This window comes from Galeopterus variegatus, unplaced genomic scaffold (genome assembly GCF_000696425.1).
Source record: "Galeopterus variegatus unplaced genomic scaffold, G_variegatus-3.0.2 Scaffold8230, whole genome shotgun sequence".
NCBI classification, from domain to species: domain Eukaryota; kingdom Metazoa; phylum Chordata; class Mammalia; order Dermoptera; family Cynocephalidae; genus Galeopterus; species Galeopterus variegatus.
The window spans coordinates 65,933-86,148 of record NW_007734341.1 but is presented as its reverse complement, the minus strand read 5'-3'; the positions used below and the strand labels follow the sequence as shown (position 1 = coordinate 86,148).

Here is a 20,216-nt window from a genome sequence, read left to right as displayed (position 1 = left end):
AGAGGAGGGGATGTGGCTTGCCCGAGATGATGGATCTTTCCACATCCCGTCCCCCCATTCATTGATGGAGTTGTCACTGTAGACACCTGTGCATGGAGAACCGACCCCAGTTTTCCAGGCATTGTTATGCTTTGCTCCCCCACCACAGGCCCTCTCTGTCCCTCCTCCCCTCGCCTAGCACACCTGTCCCAGGTATCAGGTCAGGGCTGGGAGATGACCTGTGGCTGGAATCAGAGAAACCAAGACTTTCCTCCCAACTGCTCATCCCACTTATATTGGGCAGAGGGAAGCAGTGTAAATTCATGTACTCTGTCCCCTTGAGCCTGAGACTTTATTTTTCTCATGAAATCAGGTTCTTATGAAATCAGTACCACAACTTTAAAGGAAGACGTTTATGGGAAATATAATCCTGCCCTGCCAATCTTAACACTTGCTGGGCACTTCCTCGGTGCCAGGCCCCCCACCCAGTGCTCGGCGTGCATTCATGCACGTATGCCTGGCAGCAGCGGGGAGGCAGGTCCTCACGTTACCCTCCTCATTTGCAGATGGGACAGTTGACACAGAGAGGCCTAGGAATTTCTCCAGTATCGAGGAGCTTTCAGGCTTCAAGGCAGGGCTGGAGGCCCTATTCTGAACCATGACCCTGATCTGGCTTCTTCAATTTACTGCCGTGCCCTTGTCATGGATGCCCACGGCCTCCCTTCTTCCCTCGCAGTTGCAAAGGGGGCACTGAGAACATCTTATTGCTCTTTCTTTCTCCTTGGGAAGTAGATCAGCACTTCCCAAGTGCTCATGCCCACCTTTCACAGCCACGCTCAGGGCACCAGGAGCTGCCCATAGCCCGACCCCTCCACATGTCCTCATCTGGGGCAGAGCAAGAGGCTCTGAAATACAGGCTTCATCTAGTCAGGCTGTAACGGGAACCTGGGGAAGATGCGTGGCTATGCCATAGCAAGCCCTGCCCCGTCTCCAAGCAACGCAGCTCCAATGGCTCCAGCCCCCTCCTCCCCGCAGCCCTGGGTTAGGAGAGCTCAGGACACACCTCCCTGCCAAGCCAGTGTCAGTGCAGACATCCCAGGCATAATAATCCACTTTCCAGTGCAGCCTGTTCTGCAAGCCTGGGAGTGGGAGAGGAGGCCCTGGCCAGAGGCTGAGGCCAAGGACCAGGGATGGGGTCTGCAGCGCGGGCAGGCAGGATGGGTGGTGGCTGAACGACCCTCTCACGCCTGCCTCTGTGTGTGCGTCCGCATGGGTCTCTGTGGCATGAAGACCCTTCCGCTGCATGTGGAGCTGTAACAGCAAAAGGGTGCCAGCCCCCGGCCCCACCCCTGGGATGGGGTTGACTCCTTCCCAGGTGCTTCTGGAAGCAAACTAAGCAACCGTTCTCCTACCATTTTCAGCCTTGGCAAGCTTGGTTGTGAAGCAAAGGGTTATATTCCATGAATCTGGCTCTGAGGCAGGGGGGAGGCACTCTCTCTCCCCCAAGGCCCCCCAACCCAAAAAGGGCCACGGCCCAGTCTAATGACTGCCCTGAACGAGCCTGGCCCCGCCAACCTTGAAAACTGGGCCTCGGGCCAAGCTCATCTGCAGCGTTGGGCAGGGCTCCCAGGGCTGCCTCAGCATCGGGACCCTCACCTCTGCTTTCTTTCACCTCCCCAGGGTACTCCAGGACCAATTGGAGTTCCAGGCCCAGCAGGACCAAAGGGCGAGAGGGTGAGCACTCAGTGGGCCAGGAGCCTGGGCGGCTGGAGGGAGGGGGCAGGCCGTCCTTCCTCAGCCCCGGCGCCCAGGACCCACCAGGGTCATGGAGTCAGCCCCAAGAGTCTCAGCCCTCATCTCTCCCCACTTCCATCTCTTCTCCTGGCCATCCTCACGGCACGTGGGGAGCCAGGCAGGCCTGGGTGTTCGGCAGTGGGGGGCAGCGGGGGAGGGTACTCATCGTATAGCTATGCGTGGACAGATCTTCCTCCGCCTTGGCTCCTGGTCACCTAGTGTCCGTCTTGGGGTCAGTGTGGCAAGGCCCCCTGTGCTGTTGTCACTGGACATGCCTAAACCTTGTAGTGATTCAGGGAAGCAGCATGGAACAGAGTGCCAGTGGTGTTTAGAAAGTTCTTGGAGGACACCAGGAAGTCAAGAGGCCAGAGCCTTAGGCCCAGCTCCTACAGTCACTATCGAGTGACCTTGGCCACGTCACGTGACTCCCCGAGCTCCAGCCCCATCCCGCATAGGGCGGCGTGTGCAAAGCTCAGGGTGGAGATGTTGGCTGAGCTTCCACATGCTCAGGGCTGGAGGACAAGCTCGGTCGCAGGTCCTCAGTGGGCAGCCCTGAGTTCTCCACCTGTGTCAACCCCTTCCCCCTGTCGCATGCCCACCTTGCCAACTCTGTCTCAGGGGTGGGGAGAGTGGGGGTCTTCTGCAGAGGGGTGTAGGCTTCTTTGCGATCATCAGCCTCTGGGGAAACCCGGATGGCTGCTCTGAGGGGTGATATCTGAGGCTTCAGGGAGGAAATCGAGGCTCCCTTTCTCTTCCCTTCCTCTTTCCCCTGCCTTCCTGCTCCTTGTTCTCCTCCCTTGCTCTGCGTCAGGCCAGCCAGGACCCCCGGACGCTGCCCAGTGAGGGGGCTTCTCATCCCTCCTTTGCCTTCCACATTGCCATGGCTTCCTGGGGGGCTCTGTGATGGGGCCAGAGCAGTTTCCCAGGTTTCATACCAAAATAGAAAAAACAGTGATGGAAGGTTGTCACCGCTTCAGGGAGGACTCATGGGTTTCTTTCTCCTGTTTCAGGGCAGCAAAGGAGACCCTGGGATGACAGGACCAACGGGAGCAGCTGGGCTTCCTGTGAGTCTCCTGGGATCGGAGGTTTCTCTCCACCACCCCTGCCCCCCATTAGAAACACTGTCCAAACAGAACACACAGAGCCTAGGGTGAAAATCTGGGGCCAAAGGGGCATTCTCGTTTCTGTGACAGAGGAAGCTGCCAAGCGGCAACTGGTGATGGGCTAGACCCTCCTGCCAGGCACTGTTAGGGGACCTCGGCCTCATCCTCTGAGACCCCTGACAGGATATAGCAGCAGATCATGAGCCTCTCCCGCTCTAGGCCTTTCAGGGGCACGTGCCACAGCCCCTGCCCTCGAAGAGGGGGCAGATCAAATGCAGATCTCCATGATACATGCTTCAACCATGATGCATGCTTCATCCATGATGCATGCTTCATCCATGATGCATGCTTCATCCATGATGCATGCTTCATCCACGATGCATGCTTCATCCATGATACATGCTTCATGAGGGGAGCAGCTTTCCCAAAGGGGCCGGACCTTGAAGAACAGACATGGCTTTCCATCTGGAGCATATTTTCCCATTGCCTGTGAAAGTCTGGACTTTTGTTTCCCGTCCACTTGAAGGCTGTACATCTGTGGGCCAAGTAGGCACGTCCAGGCCAGTCTCTGCCTGGTGCTCATTACCCTAGCTGAAGAATAGACAGCATTGATCACCTTGAAAAGAAGGTCTGAGGAGCTGGTGGGTCATTTTTCTAGCAAGAGCCTGACAGGACAGCCATGGGAACTCTCCTCTGCCAAGAGCGAACCTTGCTCCCAGACCGTATCCTCAGAACCCCCCGCTGTCCCACGCAAGTGATCTCGGAAGAACACACCTGCAGCCCAGGCCATGGCTGGAGAGGGGAACCAGAACCGTGCTCTGGGCTCTGCCCATAACTCACCAGTTGCCTCTAAGTCAAGTTCCTTGAGCAACTGGCTTTTTGGCCCCCTTTCTGTAAAATGGGGATAATCAAACCTGTCTCCAGTAGATTAGGCATCGTGAAGAGCTTTACGAGCCTGGAAGAAAGGACTGCATGACCATCCTGTGTTTTCTCATTAATGTGTCTTGTTTCTACAATTTATTGTAGGGTTTACATGGACCACCCGGGGACAAAGGAAACCGGGTGAGTCTGAGCCCTGGCACTTCGGCTCTGGTTACTAATACCTTCGTGATGCGGTGGAATGATCGATGAGAATTTCTGACACAACACGGCAGATACAGTTGTTCCTGATAAATCATCCTAAATCGAAAGGCTTTATAGTAAGGGTTCTATTCCATGGCATGTAGGTAGCTTGGGGCCTCATTCTGAAATTGAAGCATGCATTTTTCCACATGACAAGGGGAGACTGAATCCCATGGTGGCCATCAGACTAGCATTGCCATCCAGTAACCGGGGTCATGTGTCCAGCACTCTCTAGGTTGCCCTGATAATGGGCCCCTAAGTGATATTTTTAGATCAATTGTTACCTCGTCTTCTCCTCCTGAAACTTAGTTTTGCCAGGTATTCCAGGCCACTGGTGAAAGAGAAAATAAATTCCAGTTCCAAGAACAAGCAGACAGACATTGTAAGCAGCCAACCCGTTAAAAAAAAATCACAGCCACTATTTCCCTTGGAACAAGTTGGCAGGACTACGAAACGCATTGCTCCTTCTCAGGCCCTTCACCCTCCCTTGTTTTCTGCCACCTTCACCAAGACACATTTACTGAGCATCCAGAGCACCCACAGCTACGTGATGGGCATTACACTCACCATGCCCTTCGGCATTTGGGCCCAGCAGGGGTAACTTAACTGCATCTGGCCGAGAGATGACCTTTGGGTTCCTTTCTAGAATGTTCCCTATGTTGCTTCCTCACAGTGGTTCTCTGAGTGCTGCCCATGCCCCTTAGAGGCCCAAGTGCATCTTCTAGTGGGTCACAAAATCCAAGAACCTTAGAGTAAGAAGAGAAGGAATGTGAGGACGAGATGGAGAAACAAGGCCCAGAAGGATAAAACATTCTGAGCTCCCACAGAGTTAGAGGCAGAGCATGTGGCTTCCAGAACCCAGGTCTTCTGGCTGATCTTTGAACACTGATGTTCACGAATAGAAAGGGCCAGAATCTGTATGTTTATATCTGGCACCAATGAATCCCATTCTCCTCCGTTTAAGATGTATTTATTGAGCACTTCTATATCCCTAAATACTCTTCACTAGCAGCTGTTCAAAAGCAGCTAAATTTGATCCACATATTCTATAAACAAGAGGGAGCAGGCAGAGCTACCCCTACCAGACTGTCCATGGGGAGACCCAATCTAGAAACCACTGGAACAAACAGACCTACTTCCACATATGTGGCCAGCCTTTTAAGGCAGGCTGGGAAGCCACTTTCCTTAGTGTGGCATCAAAGAATTTAGGCTTCTAAAATATTCGATCATTCCACCTCTTGGTTGGCATACTAACCTCCTTTCTAATTTATTTCTAAAATGTTCTGGTTTTCTTTATTATATTCACTTAATATTTTTTAAACCTATTTCTTAAGACTTTTTCAGTTGGCTTGCAACACGGGGCTACAAAATCAGTCCTTCAAGTGATGGTGACTGTGTTGCTCTGGAGGTAAAGGCAGGGTGGGCAGAGTATCCTCATCACAGATGGAGGCAGAGGCTTGTGGCCCTGGTGTGTGAGGAACCCAGGTTGTTGAATGAGCCACTGAGACCCCAGGAATCAGCTGGAAAATATTTCTCCTCCACTTCCCCTTCCTAGTGTTTGACACACTTTCCCCCACCCCATATGTAAATTAGGAATATGTCTCTTAGCAAAAGTCAAGTTCAGAGACCAGTAAAGTTGCACGAACCTTCTTTTGAATACACCATAAAGAGCCAATGGACTTATTCCAGAGAGCAAGTTTCTGAATCAAGGAACAGCTTATTCTATTCATTCAAGAGATTTGGCTCTGAGGATGCCAGAATGTCCTGGAAGAGTCTCGCCTAAATCTCGCCTCCTCGTTCAAACATCTTTATACCATGAGCCCTAGCGGGACTTTGGGGGGAGATATGAGGGTTTGGTAACAAAGCCTCCAGATCAGAGAAAGGCCCAGGCAGAGACAGCACTTGCTTTACCATGGACAGTTGTGGGGTGTTTTGTTCTGTTTTGTTTTGTTTTTGACGCCTGAAAGTTCCGAATACCGACATTTTCATAAAGGTCAAATGCCAGAAGGGATAAGACAACATTGTAGTTAGGAGCTTCCAAGCCCCCAGCACACCTGAGCTTTGGAGGATGGCTCCCTGTAGAGCAGCTCCCGAACTTGGCCCATCAGAAATTCGTTCTCTCTCACAGCAAACCAAGACACAGCGTTCCAATCATGCTTACTGTGTCCACTGGGGGACAGTCTCAGACCCTCTTTCCTGTTCATGGAATGAGGACGTCCTTGCAGGAGTGGGCAAAGGCCCGGAGCCCGAAAAAGGGAGCTTTCTAAGGACACACATGCCGGCGGAAAGAACGTTCTGCCTTTGTCACTCAGGGCCCTCCGCTTCCCTTGTCCCTAAGTATGAGGGTGCTTCAAAAAGTTTGTGGGAAAATGGAATTAAGAGATAGTAAGAATTTTTCCGGGAACTTTTTTTTTTTTTTTTTTTTTGTCTTTTGTCTTTTTCCGTGTCCGGCAATGGATCGCAACCCTCAGTGTTGCCCCCGTACTGGACCGGGGACCGGCAATGGGATTGCAAACCTTGGTGTTGCTCCTGCGCCTCGCTCAGCGGGAACCGGTCTGTATGTGGGATCCGAACCCTCGGGCGGGAGCGCCGCCGCGCTTCCCAAGCGGCGCACTATCCAGTGCGCCACTGGGCCGGCCTTTTCCGGGAACTTTTTGAAGTACCTTCATCGTTCTGCGAATCTGGCCCCATGTAGGATAAGAAATCAAAGGATAAAGGGTGGCATGAATCTAGCAATTTAATTATCAGGAAAATTGGGTGGTACCGCGGAGCTGCCTACCAGCCAGCCAGCTGAAAAGGTCTGAGTGCACGCAGTGAGGCTGCTGGTCACCCCGGCACGCCCGCGTGCACACGTGTGGTTCTGCTTCCCTAAGCCCACCTGGCTCCTCGCCTCTCTCTCCCTGCTCTCTTTTGGCCTGGGCCTGCCTCTTCCTTCCTTTACTCCTTCGATCTTTCTCCCCCCACAGATACATTCACCCCATTATAATAATCCCGTGTCCCTTACCTTTTCCTTTCCCCTCTCCCAGCTTTCAGTTTACTTCCTATAAACTCAATTTTTATACATTTATTTATATTTTTTAAGAAACCTCTGCTGCTTGACTTGACTTGCCCCTTTCCCCCTTACAAGCTAGAATTCCCTCTGTGCCAGGGCCTCTTTCGTGTCACTCTGGGGGCGGGGGATGTGCCACAGAGAGGATGTAGGTAAAGCTACTCCTCTAATATCTTCAAAGGGTGCCTGATTTGGGTGATTGCCCCTGCCCTTAGAATATAACACCCCATAGTGTAAGTTACCCCTTGTGAAAGTCTGGAAAGTGGTCAACCCTCTGTTACCTACGGGCAAATCACCCAGGTCCTGGATCCCCCCTCTCTTTGCCCACATTCTTAATTAGGAAACTGTGTTTGTGACCCAAAGAGAGTGAGGGGCCACACTCCTGAGAAACTTCACCATGACCATGGGGCTTCCACATTCAAATACCTAGTGGTTTTGCTTGTCCACCATTTGGGGATTATTCGTGCCATGATGTTCTCTTTGGTGGGTGTATCTTCGAGCCAATGGGATTACACCTCATGTGCACATACATATTTCCTCTTAAACACACCATTTTCTAAGCAAGGATTTGCATTTTAGAAAATTCATTTAGAATAATGCATTGGCAATTGCAGACAACCTCTGGAATCAAGAAATGTGGGTAATTTACAAAGATCCAGGCAAACATCAAAAATATTCTTATCCCCTGCTTTCCTCTAACAAACTTATACCCTGTAGCCTTCCACTACAAGAACACTGCAGACACAACAAGACTCCTGATCCTGAGATGTGCCTTTGGCAGCAGCTCTAGAATAATGCATTGGCAATTGCAGACAACCTCTGGAATCAAGAAATGTGGGTAATTTACAAGGATCCAGGCAAACATCAAAAATATTCTTATCCCCTGCTTTCCTCTAACAAACTTATACCCTGTAGCCTTCCACTACAAGAACACTGCAGACGCAACAAGACTCCTGATCCTGAGATGTGCCTTTGGCAGCAGCTCTGGCTCCTACACTGGCTAATAAGAAATAATAATTATTATTATCATCATTATGAAGCAGCTATCATTTACTGAGCATGTTCTATATGCCAGTAAATATTATTAAGCTTTTAATGTGCACAAAGGCCTCACAACAAATTTTTGAGGCAAGTGTTATTGTACCCATCTTAGAGTTGAAGAAACTGAGGCTCAGAGAAGTTAAGTAGCTTCCCAAAGTCACTCTTCTGATAATCGACAGAAGCTGGGCTGGCCAGTTAGCTTAGTTGGTCTGAGCATGCTCCTGATAAAACCAAGCAAGTTTGAGGGCTTGATCCCTGTAGCAGCCAGTCACCAAAAAAAAGAACCAGCTCTGACTCCCAGCCTTTGTTCTGACCAATATGATGCCCAGCCTTCATGGTCTTGTCATCCTGGAGTAACACTGAGGAAGTCCCCAAGCACTAGACAATTGGCCTTCCATGGAGGAGAAGAGTTCCCAAGAAGACTCCCTAGGGGCACACTCACCCCCTTTTCAAGGAAACATGACCTATGAACATTCAAATTAAAAGTCATTACAGAGTTGATGCTCCACTTTTAAGAACTCCCCACAGTTCTTCTTTAAATGGACCCTGGCACATACAAAATAGGGCTCAATTGGGAAAGATGATGTTTTCCAAAGCTTTTCAGAAACAAATGGATTCCTTGACCCAGCTTGTCCACAGGCAAATAGCTGTTTATGACTTCAGCCCAGGATGAACCAGAGACACACATAGAATGGGAGGACCCAGCTGAGAACCAAGGGCCACCCATGAGCCCTGGACACACACATACACATGTGCACATGCACACATGCACACGCACACACGTACAGGCACACAGGCACGTGCACATGCCCAATCACATACACTCGTCCATGCCTACACAAAGCATGTGCCTCCCCAGCCATGCACACACACACACATGCACAAGCATGTACACACATATGCTCGTGCATGCTGCGTTCACGCCATGCATGCACCCACTTCAGAGCTATAAATAAAATCACCTTGCCTCCTAATAGAATGGGTTGAAAACCAACTGGGGCAAAAGGTTGTCAGCCCAAAGCCTTTTAAAGATAGTCCCCCAGTCACGCTGTTCATCACAGACCCACTCTGGGCTTAGTATTAGCAAAGTTGGCCACCAGTATCTTCAATCTGCTTTTCCTCCACTTCCAGCCCTGAGCCCTCCGGTTCCCCACCCCCTCCCCAGCCACCTTGCCAACTCCTCAGTGCTTAGAGGCGGGAGGTGGGTATTGACCCCAAATCCTGTTGGGAAGAATATCCCAATTAAGAGAATCTATTTTTCCCTCTTTAATTTAATTTTTCTTTTTCTGTCTCTAACCTTAACACATGAATGATCCTAAAGTTTCGATGTTTTTTTTCTTGGACTAAACCATTATTTACAGGGGGAGAGGGGGAAGAAAGGCTCTAGAGGGCCTAAAGGGGATAAGGGAGACCAAGGAGCGCCTGGATTAGATGCCCCCTGCCCACTGGTATGTTTCCGTTTGTCACTTGCATTGTTCTGGTCTTTCCCTTGGGGTTTGCAAGTTGGAAACAAAGCAGGCAAATAAACTAAGATGAGAACCAAATGACTGCACTGATGCTACCAAAACCTATCTGTTTATTTGACCAGAGAAATTCTGCCTGCTGTTGGGTTTGCCTTTAAACCACAGCTGCAAGTCATTCTGGCTAAATTCCTTTCCTTTGAATCCTTTTCCTTTGAAGATGCAGAACAATTGATGTGTGGAAGTGAAGAAACCCTGAGGAAAGGGGTTTTCAGAGAAGGCCTGGTTCTTAGCTCCAGGATGGCTTTGGAAGCCGGTGTTAGCATTTGTGAGACTCAGATTTGCCTTCTTTGTTTTGTGGCCACCTCTGTGGCTAGCAGTTCAAGCTGTCTGAATCCTCACTCGGTCAGGATGCAGGACACCAGAGATAGCATCTCCTGAGGGCTGCCGATGCTCAGAACAGGGCAGAACAAGGCCAGACAAGGGGTGCTTAGCATGCAGCCTCCCAACACCCACTAGCCATGAGCTGAAACCTCTGAAGCTGCAGAGCAGGGTTGGACATCCCACAGGATGGCCTCCCGGATGAGCCAATAATTAATGATCTGTGGCGCATCTGCCAGGCTTCTCAAATGCCTTTCCAATCCATTTCAAGGTTCTGAAAATTATGATGCACTAAAGTTGAAGTTGGTCTGTGTTATGCCAAGTGAGTCTATACATGGAGAGAGGCCTAAATGGAGATGAGGCTGATTGGACATGTTCTCAAGTGGAACTCTCCAGAGCAGAAAGGCTGAATTTGGAAAATGGGGGGTCAACTGGAATCTAGCTCCTATCTGTAAATGTCTCGAGGATCCTGCATCCTGGCCAGGGTAGGACTGGGCCTCTCCACTCCGTGGCTGGAGCTGGCCAGCCTTGACCTAAATAATCATCATGGTTGGTTTTGTGAACAGGGACACCGAGGTTTTAAAGGAGAGAAAGGGGAGCCGGGGTTACCAGGCCTGGACGGACTGGATGCCCCATGCCCATTGGTATGGCACCGCCCTCCCTTGCCTGCATGGCCGATTTGGGCTTCCCCATGTGTGTGGTTGGTACCCGTGTGCCTCAGCAGCTACCCTGCACACTCCTTCCACTCCATCCATTCAGCCCGCACTTCCTGCTTCTTCACTCAGTAGACACCAAAGGTCACCCTGCCTTGGCTAGTGCTTTGGGGGCTCCCAGCCATGCCGCCCTCTGCATGCAAAGTTTGCTGTGATGTTTCCTTAGCTCCCTCCTGCTACTGCTTCTAAAGCACATCACCTTAATGTGAGCCGTCCCTCCCACCCTGAAGCCAGCTTTGGCTGCATCGGATACTCATTTCCAAACTGCTTCTAGACAAATCTGCCACCAGAGATAAAACTAGGAAAGTGGATTCTCTGGAGAAGTCCTTAGGATGGTGACTGTTTCCTTCATGCAATGCAGTTAGTTCAGCATGCACTGGCTGAACAGCTGGCACAACATTGAAATAAGATACCCGAGTGAGCTCCGCATCCCCTGCCCCCTGCATCACCTCACGATTTAGCAGGGGACAGATGGGTATGCTTAGACATAGGGAAGACTGGCAAGTTCTAGAACCGAGGTGCAAGAGGGGGCCACCCTGCCTATTCGTCCAAGCTGGGTCCTGGCTCACTGCCCAAGTGACACCATCAGAACTAGGGGATGTTCCAAGATCAGGTTTTTAGATCCTAAAGGTTTGTCCTTTTTGCTTAAATCCCAGAAGAAATTACAAGACCCTCTTTTGGTGTTCCTTTCTTTCATCTTCAGGTGGCTCCCCACTGAAGAGTCTGGGAGAGATGGAAAGGTTGAGAATGTAGTTAAGGAGGCAGCTAGGGACCCCTCTTTCAAGCATGTCCCGGGCTAGGAGGCAGCAGTTTGTTCCCACCTGCCCAGCCCCTCTCTAGAAGGGGACATTCTGGGCTTCCATGCTGATCCTCCTAACTTACTGCAAAAGAAGCAGAGGGTGTCATTTCATTCCAAGGCAATCAACTCAAGAAGTTCCTGCTTTCCCCAAACTTCCCCCATAGATATAGTGTCCAGGAGCTATTTTCATACCAGTAATAGTCAGATGAGATCCTGGCCTCACATCCCCACCCTGGGCTCACATAGGAATTCTCTTTGAGCAAAAGAGGAGAAGTTATAAGAAAATATGTGTGTGATACTGAGAGGTGACTGTAGGCTCCTCGAAGGACACTAGGGACTTTTTAGGGCCAGCGCACACAACAAAAGGAGGGCACAGAACAAGCAAGCAGAATCTAGAACCTGGAATCTAGCTCCCATTTGTATGTGTCCTGTCCCCTGCTGGTCCTGCCTGTTGACCCCCGAGCATGCAGCATGTGCAGGCACCTTTCTCAGCCGTGAAATGTCCTGGTCCCTCCACAGCACTTGCATTAATCACTGGCCACCTCTTGCCTGGACCACAATCCCCTCCCATGATCTGAGCACCTTTAGTTCTGCGGGCAGCAGCCTTGGCCTCCCTGCTCCTCACCGCACGTACTGTCCCTTCTCTGTCTGCCCTGCCCTCCACCACACCCCCTGCCACCAGCCATGTGCCAATGGGAACGCCTCTCTGGCCTGGAGGCTCCTCTCCCTTCCGGAGCCCGTGTGAAGTGTGTGCACGGTGGGGGGCTGGGGAAGGGGCTGAGGGCCATTGTGGAACTTGGATTGCACCAATCCTTCTGCAGTCCCTTCCCCGACCCAGGGCGGGAAATGAAGGTCACCCCCATTTGGCCATTCCTGCAAAATGGCATTTTCTCCAGTAACATCCCATATCGATGTGTCATTTGTTTATTAATTTTGTTGTGGAGGTGTCCGTATGTTCCCTTTTTTGTTTCTTGTTCTGCCTCCTGTGTTGTGTTATTATGGACCTGGGGAGCAGGGGGAGTTATTGATCATGATTTGAGTATAAGGTAGCTAGACCTCCTCAGTTCTCCGTGTTGAGGCCAGTGGCTGCTGATGTCAGGCCGTGAGTGGCTTAGGCACCTGGGGAGAGTGGATGAAGTTGGTCCAGGGCACAGAGGGCTCCCATTCAACCTCCCTCGGGTCTGAGCACTTGCTCCAATCCCCTGAAACCCTGTGTCCATCTCTTCCTCTGCCCTGGATCCTGGAATTCTAGAATCTGGGCTGCCCTTTCTAGTAGACTGGGACTGAGAATCAGACCTTTGCCCTTGGTTCAGCCTCACCCTCCCCACTTTGTCTCTTTAAGATTTCTACTTCCCCTGAAACCCTGTGTCCATCTCTTCCTCTGCCCTGGATCCTGGAATTCTAGAATCTGGGTTGCCCTTTCTAGTAGACTGGGACTGAGAATCAGACCTTTGCCCTTGGTTCAGCCTCACCCTCCCCACTTTGTCTCTTTAAGATTTCTACTTTCCTCCCATGGTGTACCAGAGAGGCCAGGATATTAGGGCCCCAGAAGACTCAGAAACATTCCCATCACCACAGGCAGAACCACCTGAGGCTGCAGGGTGCTCCGTGGTCACCCCCAACAAAGGAGTCAGTGTGCAGCTGATTCCCACCCTGCTACTGCATTTTACCCCCAGATTCCCAGCAGTATCTGAGGCTGTGCCAGAAACCCTTGTCTTCTTGCTGAAGGTAACTCAGGGCCATGTCACAATGCCCATGAGGTTGCCTGTCCCTCTGCACACCCCCATCTCCATCCCAGTGTTGGTCATCATACAGGGACTGTCTAGGCATCCTCTTCCAACTGCTTAGGAAGAGAGACAAACAGGAGGATGGGACGCTTGGGAGGGCCCTGAGAGGTCCACCCTTGCCTTGGTTTTACAGAGGAGGAAACTGAGGCCCCAAGTGCTAAGTGACTTGCCCACAAGCATCCAGCACGATGTAGAGCTAGAGCAGAGACTGTCCTCTCACAGCAGTCCGGGACATCTGCTTCCTGGCCCCACAGGCTAGGACAGACCTCTCGGCCTTGCACTCTAGCTACATGTGACCTTAGCCAATGAGAAAACAGCCAGCTTTGTTTCCCACCCCCCTCCGAGGTTCTGACCTGGAGTAGAGAAGAGAAACAGACAGTAGTGGGTGGGCCACATCCCGATCAGCTGTCGAAATGTTTGTGGCCCTTGTTGCCCCTGTCCTGCCTGCTTGGTGGACAGTCCCAGAGCATCTGAGCCCTCTGCCTTCCCTCCTCTCTGCAGGGTGAAGACGGCCTACCAGTCCAGGGCTGCTGGAACAAGGTAAGGTTTCCCTGGCTTGCACTGCCTCAGGGGCACAGGTGTACTTGGGCTCCATTCTCCAGTTCTATAAAGCTTGCACAATTTGCATTCTGCCTTTTGGCAGCAAGACATGGGTCAGAAAAGGCACAATCTCGAAGGCAGGGTGGGTGCCCATTAAACACACCATGCACTACACACACTTGGAGATCATTTTAAAATGATTTTTAAGGTGTCAGCAAACCCCAGTGTATAGAATTGCCATGTAGCCACACAGATGATATCTTCATGCTTTGTGTCGTCAGCTTATGTAGTACCTTTCCTCCAAGGAGTTGCAGACCGTGTTGTAAAAGTCGTTATCAGTTAGCTACTATCATAGCATTCATATGAGGTCAATTACGCCACATCAGGACATTTATCCAGAAGTAGAACATCTAATTGCTTAAATTCCAAACTCATGTGGCTTTTACACCTCTTCCTAGAGAATGTCCTGCTCACCACTCCACCCTTCCCCTTGAACGTAAGCTGTCGGAGCCTCGTGCTTTCACACATGTGATCCACAGCCCAACCTCTCCTGGGTTCTCAGATTTTTTACCAGGGATTTTCACTTATTCACACTTGCCTTGGCATCTGCCATCATTAAAGCAGCCTGACACCACAGGGCCATGTCCTTGCACGCAAGCACCCCGTTCAGCCATGGCTCCCAGAGCAAGGGCTCTACAGCTTGACAAGGGCCATTGACTTGCTAGTCCAAAAGCCCACTTTGGTCCCCAGCAAAGGTGGCAGCTGCCACGCTGCCCCACTCTGCCTCACCTCCCACTCAGTCTTCTCACCAACCCTCCACCACCACTGTCTCGAAATGTTGGTTCATCTTCATAAAAGGGCTGAAGACCCCAACCTGTTCAAGAGTCTGTGCTTGGCTAACCCAGTCCTGTTCCAGTGACAGCAGAGGCAGGCTTACAGTGCGATGAATGACACCCCCCCCCACCCCACCCTGCCACACACGCTGAGATGCTCAGCATCTCAATTAGCTCACAGAGTTGGGTAAAAGTATTGAAACCAGCAAGACACCAGGTCCAGGTAGCATACCTCCTTGCCTGGGCACCTAAGGCACCCCCTACCCAAAGAAAGGAAAAGCTCAACTCTCAAGAGAAATGCCTCCCCAGGAATCTGTCCCTCAAGCTGGGCCTCGTTCTCTTGTTGAGTTCCTCCTTGACTTAGTTAAAGCACCACAGAAGCAGGCCACAGGTGTGTCAAATAAGACCCCCGACCCTTGCTCCCTGAGAAAAAGATTTTCTGGTTGCAGCTGATGGTTAGGAGGTAGAAGTGGTTGAGCTTAGCAGGCGAAGAACAGCTGCTATCAAGGGCTACAGTGTCTTCGAGAAGCATCTACAGACCCTATGTCTGTTGGTTCACACCACAAATTCAATCTGGGACAGTGCAATTAAACAGCCCGGCCTCCAAAGGCAGCACAGAGAGAAAGTGCCCTCTAGAGGCATAAAGGGAAGTCACTGGAAGGTGGAAGTTGGGTTTCCCACCCTCAGGGTGCTTACAGTCCACCAGTTTCTTCCACCTAGGGGGTACGTGTTTCCCCCGGTTTCCCTGTTCAGAGTTCCCATTCGACCCAAGGCAAGATCTACTTTCTTTCTACAAGGGAAATAGACATCTGCAGATGCACTGAAACTAACGTTTTGTTTTTGTTTTGCAGTGATGCCTCTAACCTTGGACTGGCCTGTGTGTGTGTTTGTACATAGAATATTTATTTTTATACAGTTTTCACTTTTTGAAAATGCCAGAAATATGATGCATCTTACAGATTATTAAAAAGAAAAAAGAAAAATACCTGCATATTTTGTACAGAAAATGTTTGTTTACAGGATGTTTTGTATAAGTCTGTGTCTCTAATACACTTTTTGTTTACGAGTATGGTTGTAATGTTTGCATGACATTTGTGCACACTTATTAATTATTGAAGCTTAATAAATCATTAAGATTTCAGTGCCAAAGAGGGCCAGCCAGCACTAAGGGGCCAGCTAGCTCATGTGTGAATTTACATAAATGTAGAGGTTCGTGATGTTTGCCAAGTTAGGTGTGTCTAAGAATATCTTAAACTCATTAATTTTTATTATTAAAAAAGGCAAAACATGGCAATTCATGATCCTGATGAATCATTAAATTAAATACCTTCTTTCTTGTGAAAGCAGGACATCCCAGCAGCAGGGGTCCTCAGAAGTATGGAGTAAGTCTTTGAAAGGTGAAGTCCAACAGAGAGACTGGACTAAGCAATGTCGATTGTAACATATCCCAAGTCCATCACACAGCTATTTGACCACTTAAGGTGCAGTTGTGCTGAAGGCCCCCAGCAATACAAAGCGGCCATTTGGTATTGCTCGTGGGGTTCAGTAGGGTTTTATGTTGTTCTGCTTGTCTTGTTTTTTGCCCTTTTGAGCTGCAGTCACTAGTACCGGCTACTGCTGACCGTGGCTGCTCACTTGATATGAATCTGCAGGTTCACCCACAATAAGCACTTGAAGGAGCTTTGCCTCATCTTCCTTCCACTCCAGCAAAGAACACTCAGAAAACACTCATAAATCTAGGCCAGACTGAGCCAATTTGGACTTATTTTTATTTTTTAAGAAATAGGGTTTGGGGCCAGCCCGGTGGCGCACTGCGCTAGTGCGCCGCTTGGGAAGCGCGGAGGCGCTCCCGCCGAGGGTTCGGATCCCACATACAGACCGGTTCCCGCTCACTGGCTGAGCGAGGCGCGGGGGCAACACTGAGGGTTGTGATCCGTTGCCGGACACGGAAAAAAGACAAAAAAAAATAGGGTTTTATTGCTTTCCATTCATAGTGCACTGCTTGGTAAAGTTCTCAGGAAACTGATTTTAACGACTAGATAGGTATTACCTATGGTGTAACATGCAGGTTTATTGTTAGCTGTTTTACAACATATATTGGTGCTTTAAGGGCTTTGAAAACAACAAACTACTCCAGTAGTTTAAGCACTCTCCTCATCTTGTTTATATTTTACCTTTCTTTATACATCTTTGTAGACAGCACAAAGGAAGCTTAAAGTCAGACAGGTCACACTCACAAGGTCTTGTGTCATAGTGGAACCACACGCTGCCCAGACCCAAAGGAGAGGTACTGGCATTCTTATTCTAAATATCCACCAGTTATTTTGGAAATCGGACAACTTCCTCAAGTCTTGGCTTCCTCATTTGAGCAGTGCAGTGGTTGAACCGGAGTTGATCTGTGTGGACACAAATGGAGCTCATCTGTGCCCTCCCCACATGGTAGAAACATGTAGTCCCCTAGGCCCAAGACTCCAGCTGGCACAAGGTGCTTTTCCTACCAAGGGAATGTTCCAGGAGGGAACACATTCCCAATAGTCCTGAGCCCAAGAACTCTTCCCACGCTGAGCTGGATTCCCACAGCCCTACCCAGGGCCAACTTCTTCAGCAGGCACAGCAGCCATACAGACTAGGCCCACGGGACTTTTAGGAGCCACAAAAGTATTTTGATTTTTACTTCTTTTAAATTCAGGGGGGAATGGGCCGGCCCGGTGGCGCACTGGAGAGTGCGCCACTTGGGAGTGCGGCGGTGCTCCCTCTGAGGGTTCGGATCCCATGTGGAGACTGGTTCCCGCTCACTGGCTGAGCGCGGTGCGGGCGCGACACCGAGGGTTGCGATCCCGTTGCCGGTCCCCGGTACAGGCGCGACACTGAGGGTTGCGATCCTGTTACCGGTCAGTAAAAAAAGATAAAAAGGAAAAAAAAATAATAATAATTAAAAAAATAAAAATAAAAATAAATTCAAGGGGAAAATGAATATGTCACAATGAATCCAGCCAGGATTATTTCATCTTTCTACACCATAGTTATAAAATAATTCCTTGTATGTTTTTATGCAGGAAGGAACCCACAAAGGCAAAAGAGCCTAGGGTCCCTGAAAGTCACAATGCAGCCCTGCCCACGTCCTCTGCTCCTTGGAGGTCCATCTCACTCTGACTCTGATTAACACCATTTCCAGTGCCATCCTCCCTGCGTGAGGTCCTGAGAAATCAGAGTGTGTCCCGGTTCTTCTAAACCCACTGCCTGATTCCCTTTCAGGCTCTGGCTGGAGCGATCACAGCTCACCGATAATCTCAGAATAGAGTAAATCATTAACCAGCATCCCCCCGAAACTGAGTTTCTGTGGTAGCTGAATACCCTGGGTGACTCTGGACAAACAGAAACCTCTTCTCTTTTGTTTCAGTTTTGATGTCATTCATTTACTTATTACACCTCAGTTAATACCACAAAGGATTCTAAGTGACTTACATAAAATAGAAATATGTGTAAGGAGAAGTTTAAAGTCAAAGTCAAGGAAAAATAAGGAGACAGCAGTGGCAGAGAAGCCCTGAATGGGTAGTGGAAGGAAGGTCCTTGCCCTTACTGAGGTGGAGCCACACACATCACCTCAAGCCACCTAGGGGTCACAGAAAAAGAAAGGCCTGGTTTCTGTGCCCGCACTGCCCTGCCCAATGGGTTGCAGTCCAGTGAGGTTTGGCCCCAGGTGCATAAGTACATTGTGTCCCCATAAGGCTGGAGCCTCCACACCCCTCAACCAGGCCACCTACCAGACACGGGGCTGTGCACTGCACACCCTGGCCTCCTGACTCCACTTGGATCTTAACTCAACTCTGTGTCAAATGCAGGGCAGGGAGAGTAGAAGTAAGGAGGCAAGTGGTCAGGAAGTTTGCAGAGTAGCTGGGCATCAGTGCTAACTCCCAACAGACCAGGGGAACGAGGTGAGATGGCCTGATCAGTGCTGGAACAGGAGATGCAGGTGTGCTGCAGGGGGGACCAGGGAAAGGCCTCGCTGAGGGGAGGGGGCCGCAGAGGTCTTGTGGGGTTGACGATGCTCGCTCCGTTCTTGGAGACTTACAGCGCCTGGTGAGAACAGCTTGCCCGGGTGGGAGCCAGCAGTGCACCCAGCCCTTCCCCACTGGGCATCCCACTGTCATGTCGTTGAAGGTTCTTTGTAAACTGCAAGACTCTGGGTCTTGAGGCCCCAGGACCTGTTGCTCTGTGCTCTCGCCCCAGAGAAATGCATGCTGCCCATGGAGACATGCAGATATCTAGCTCAATAAAGACAGACCCAATGCCCCCCAGGAGACGTGTGACAGGCTCATCTGGGCCCGAGTAGTGACTCTCCCCAGCGTTGGTGACTTTCACAGCTGTAGTCCTGTAGGCCATAGGAAGCCAGCCTTGCTAAAGGAAGAGATGGCCCCTAGAGCCGGCCCCTCCACACATGCCCACACGCCCCTCTCAGCCCCACCCTGTGCTTGTGTCCCTGCAGCCCTTGCTGGCCTCCCTTCCTGGTGCCCCAACCTCACCTGGCAGGCATGATGCCATAGGGGTGAGGTTAGGGTTATCGCATAAGAGGAGTAGGACATGGAGTAGTAGCAAGTACAAAGAACCTACCATTAACTAGCTGTCTGGCCTTGTGCAACTTACTCCAGGTCTCAGTTTCTCCAAATGTCAAATGAGGAATTTATATTTTGGGGACTGCCATGGGTCCCTGAAATCCTCTGATTCCACTGACAAGTCAGCTCCTGGGAGGACAGTGGAGTCCAGAGCATTCCATGCCACGACCAGCTGGCGTTACTTGGCTGTGATAGCATTGTGCATGAGGTTGACAATGCAAACCTGTGTGTGGCATGTGTGTGCTCTATAACCCTAAATAACAAAACTCCAAGTGGGCCTATGCATGGGGGGTCAGGGTGAGTGGGCTCAGCTTTCCTTAGGGCAGGGAGGGCTGTAGAGGTTGCTTCTCACCTGGGTCTCTATGCTGACAATTGATCAGACAGTAAACAACACAGCTGTAACCACCTGACACGCAGGGGGTCCCCAAAGCCCCCACAAGCATTCAGGAACACAGCTGATGTGGCAAGATCTGCCCACCTCCCTCCTCTCAGGCCCTCTGTGCCCTCCCACCCTCACCCTCCTGCACCACCTCACACACTCCCGCAGCCTAGTCTCTCGCCCTAGACTTTGACACATTTTCAAGCAACTTGAGACGTCAAGCAGCCAAGACCCCACAACATTTAAAGAGAAGGGCAAGCTACTGGGGAGTGATTCAGAAAAGAGGAGACCCACTCCAGGATGGAGGGAAGGAAGGAAAGCCGGGGAGGTACTGGGGATCACCTGCCAGGGGAGCAGAATTCTCCAGGAGCAGCTCCTCGCGACGGTGGAGGAAGGAGCGAGACGGCATAGGGAGGGCAGCTATATCTTAGACGCTCAGGCAAAGTGACCCTTGGGTTCCTAGGAAAGCCCTATCCCTGAGAAACAGCCAAGCACCTGTGGAGGAAGACTCAGCTGGAGGGAAAGCTGAGCTGGGGACAAAGCCCTCAGCACCCAGGGGACTTTTCCCAACAGGCCCCACCTTCCATCGCAGGGTCTACTCACCCGGTCCTTCCACACCCGCC

The 20,216-nt window shown here is 50.7% G+C and overlaps 1 protein-coding gene across 1 annotated transcript in view; it reads left to right on the top strand.

The window, feature by feature from the left end:
* Positions 1–15,750, top strand: part of LOC103608264 (collagen alpha-1(XIII) chain-like) — a gene marked incomplete at its 5' end in the record, with an annotated part of 23,184 nt that extends 7,434 nt beyond the window's left edge. The window contains 6 exons of the mRNA XM_008592715.1: positions 1,660–1,713; positions 2,784–2,837; positions 3,903–3,938; positions 10,496–10,573; positions 13,730–13,768; positions 15,453–15,750. Of these exons, the coding sequence (XP_008590937.1) occupies positions 1,660–1,713; positions 2,784–2,837; positions 3,903–3,938; positions 10,496–10,573; positions 13,730–13,768; positions 15,453–15,455 (264 nt within the window). The remainder of the gene's footprint in view (positions 1–1,659; positions 1,714–2,783; positions 2,838–3,902; positions 3,939–10,495; positions 10,574–13,729; positions 13,769–15,452) is intronic.
* Between the last annotated feature and the right edge of the window lie 4,466 nt (positions 15,751–20,216).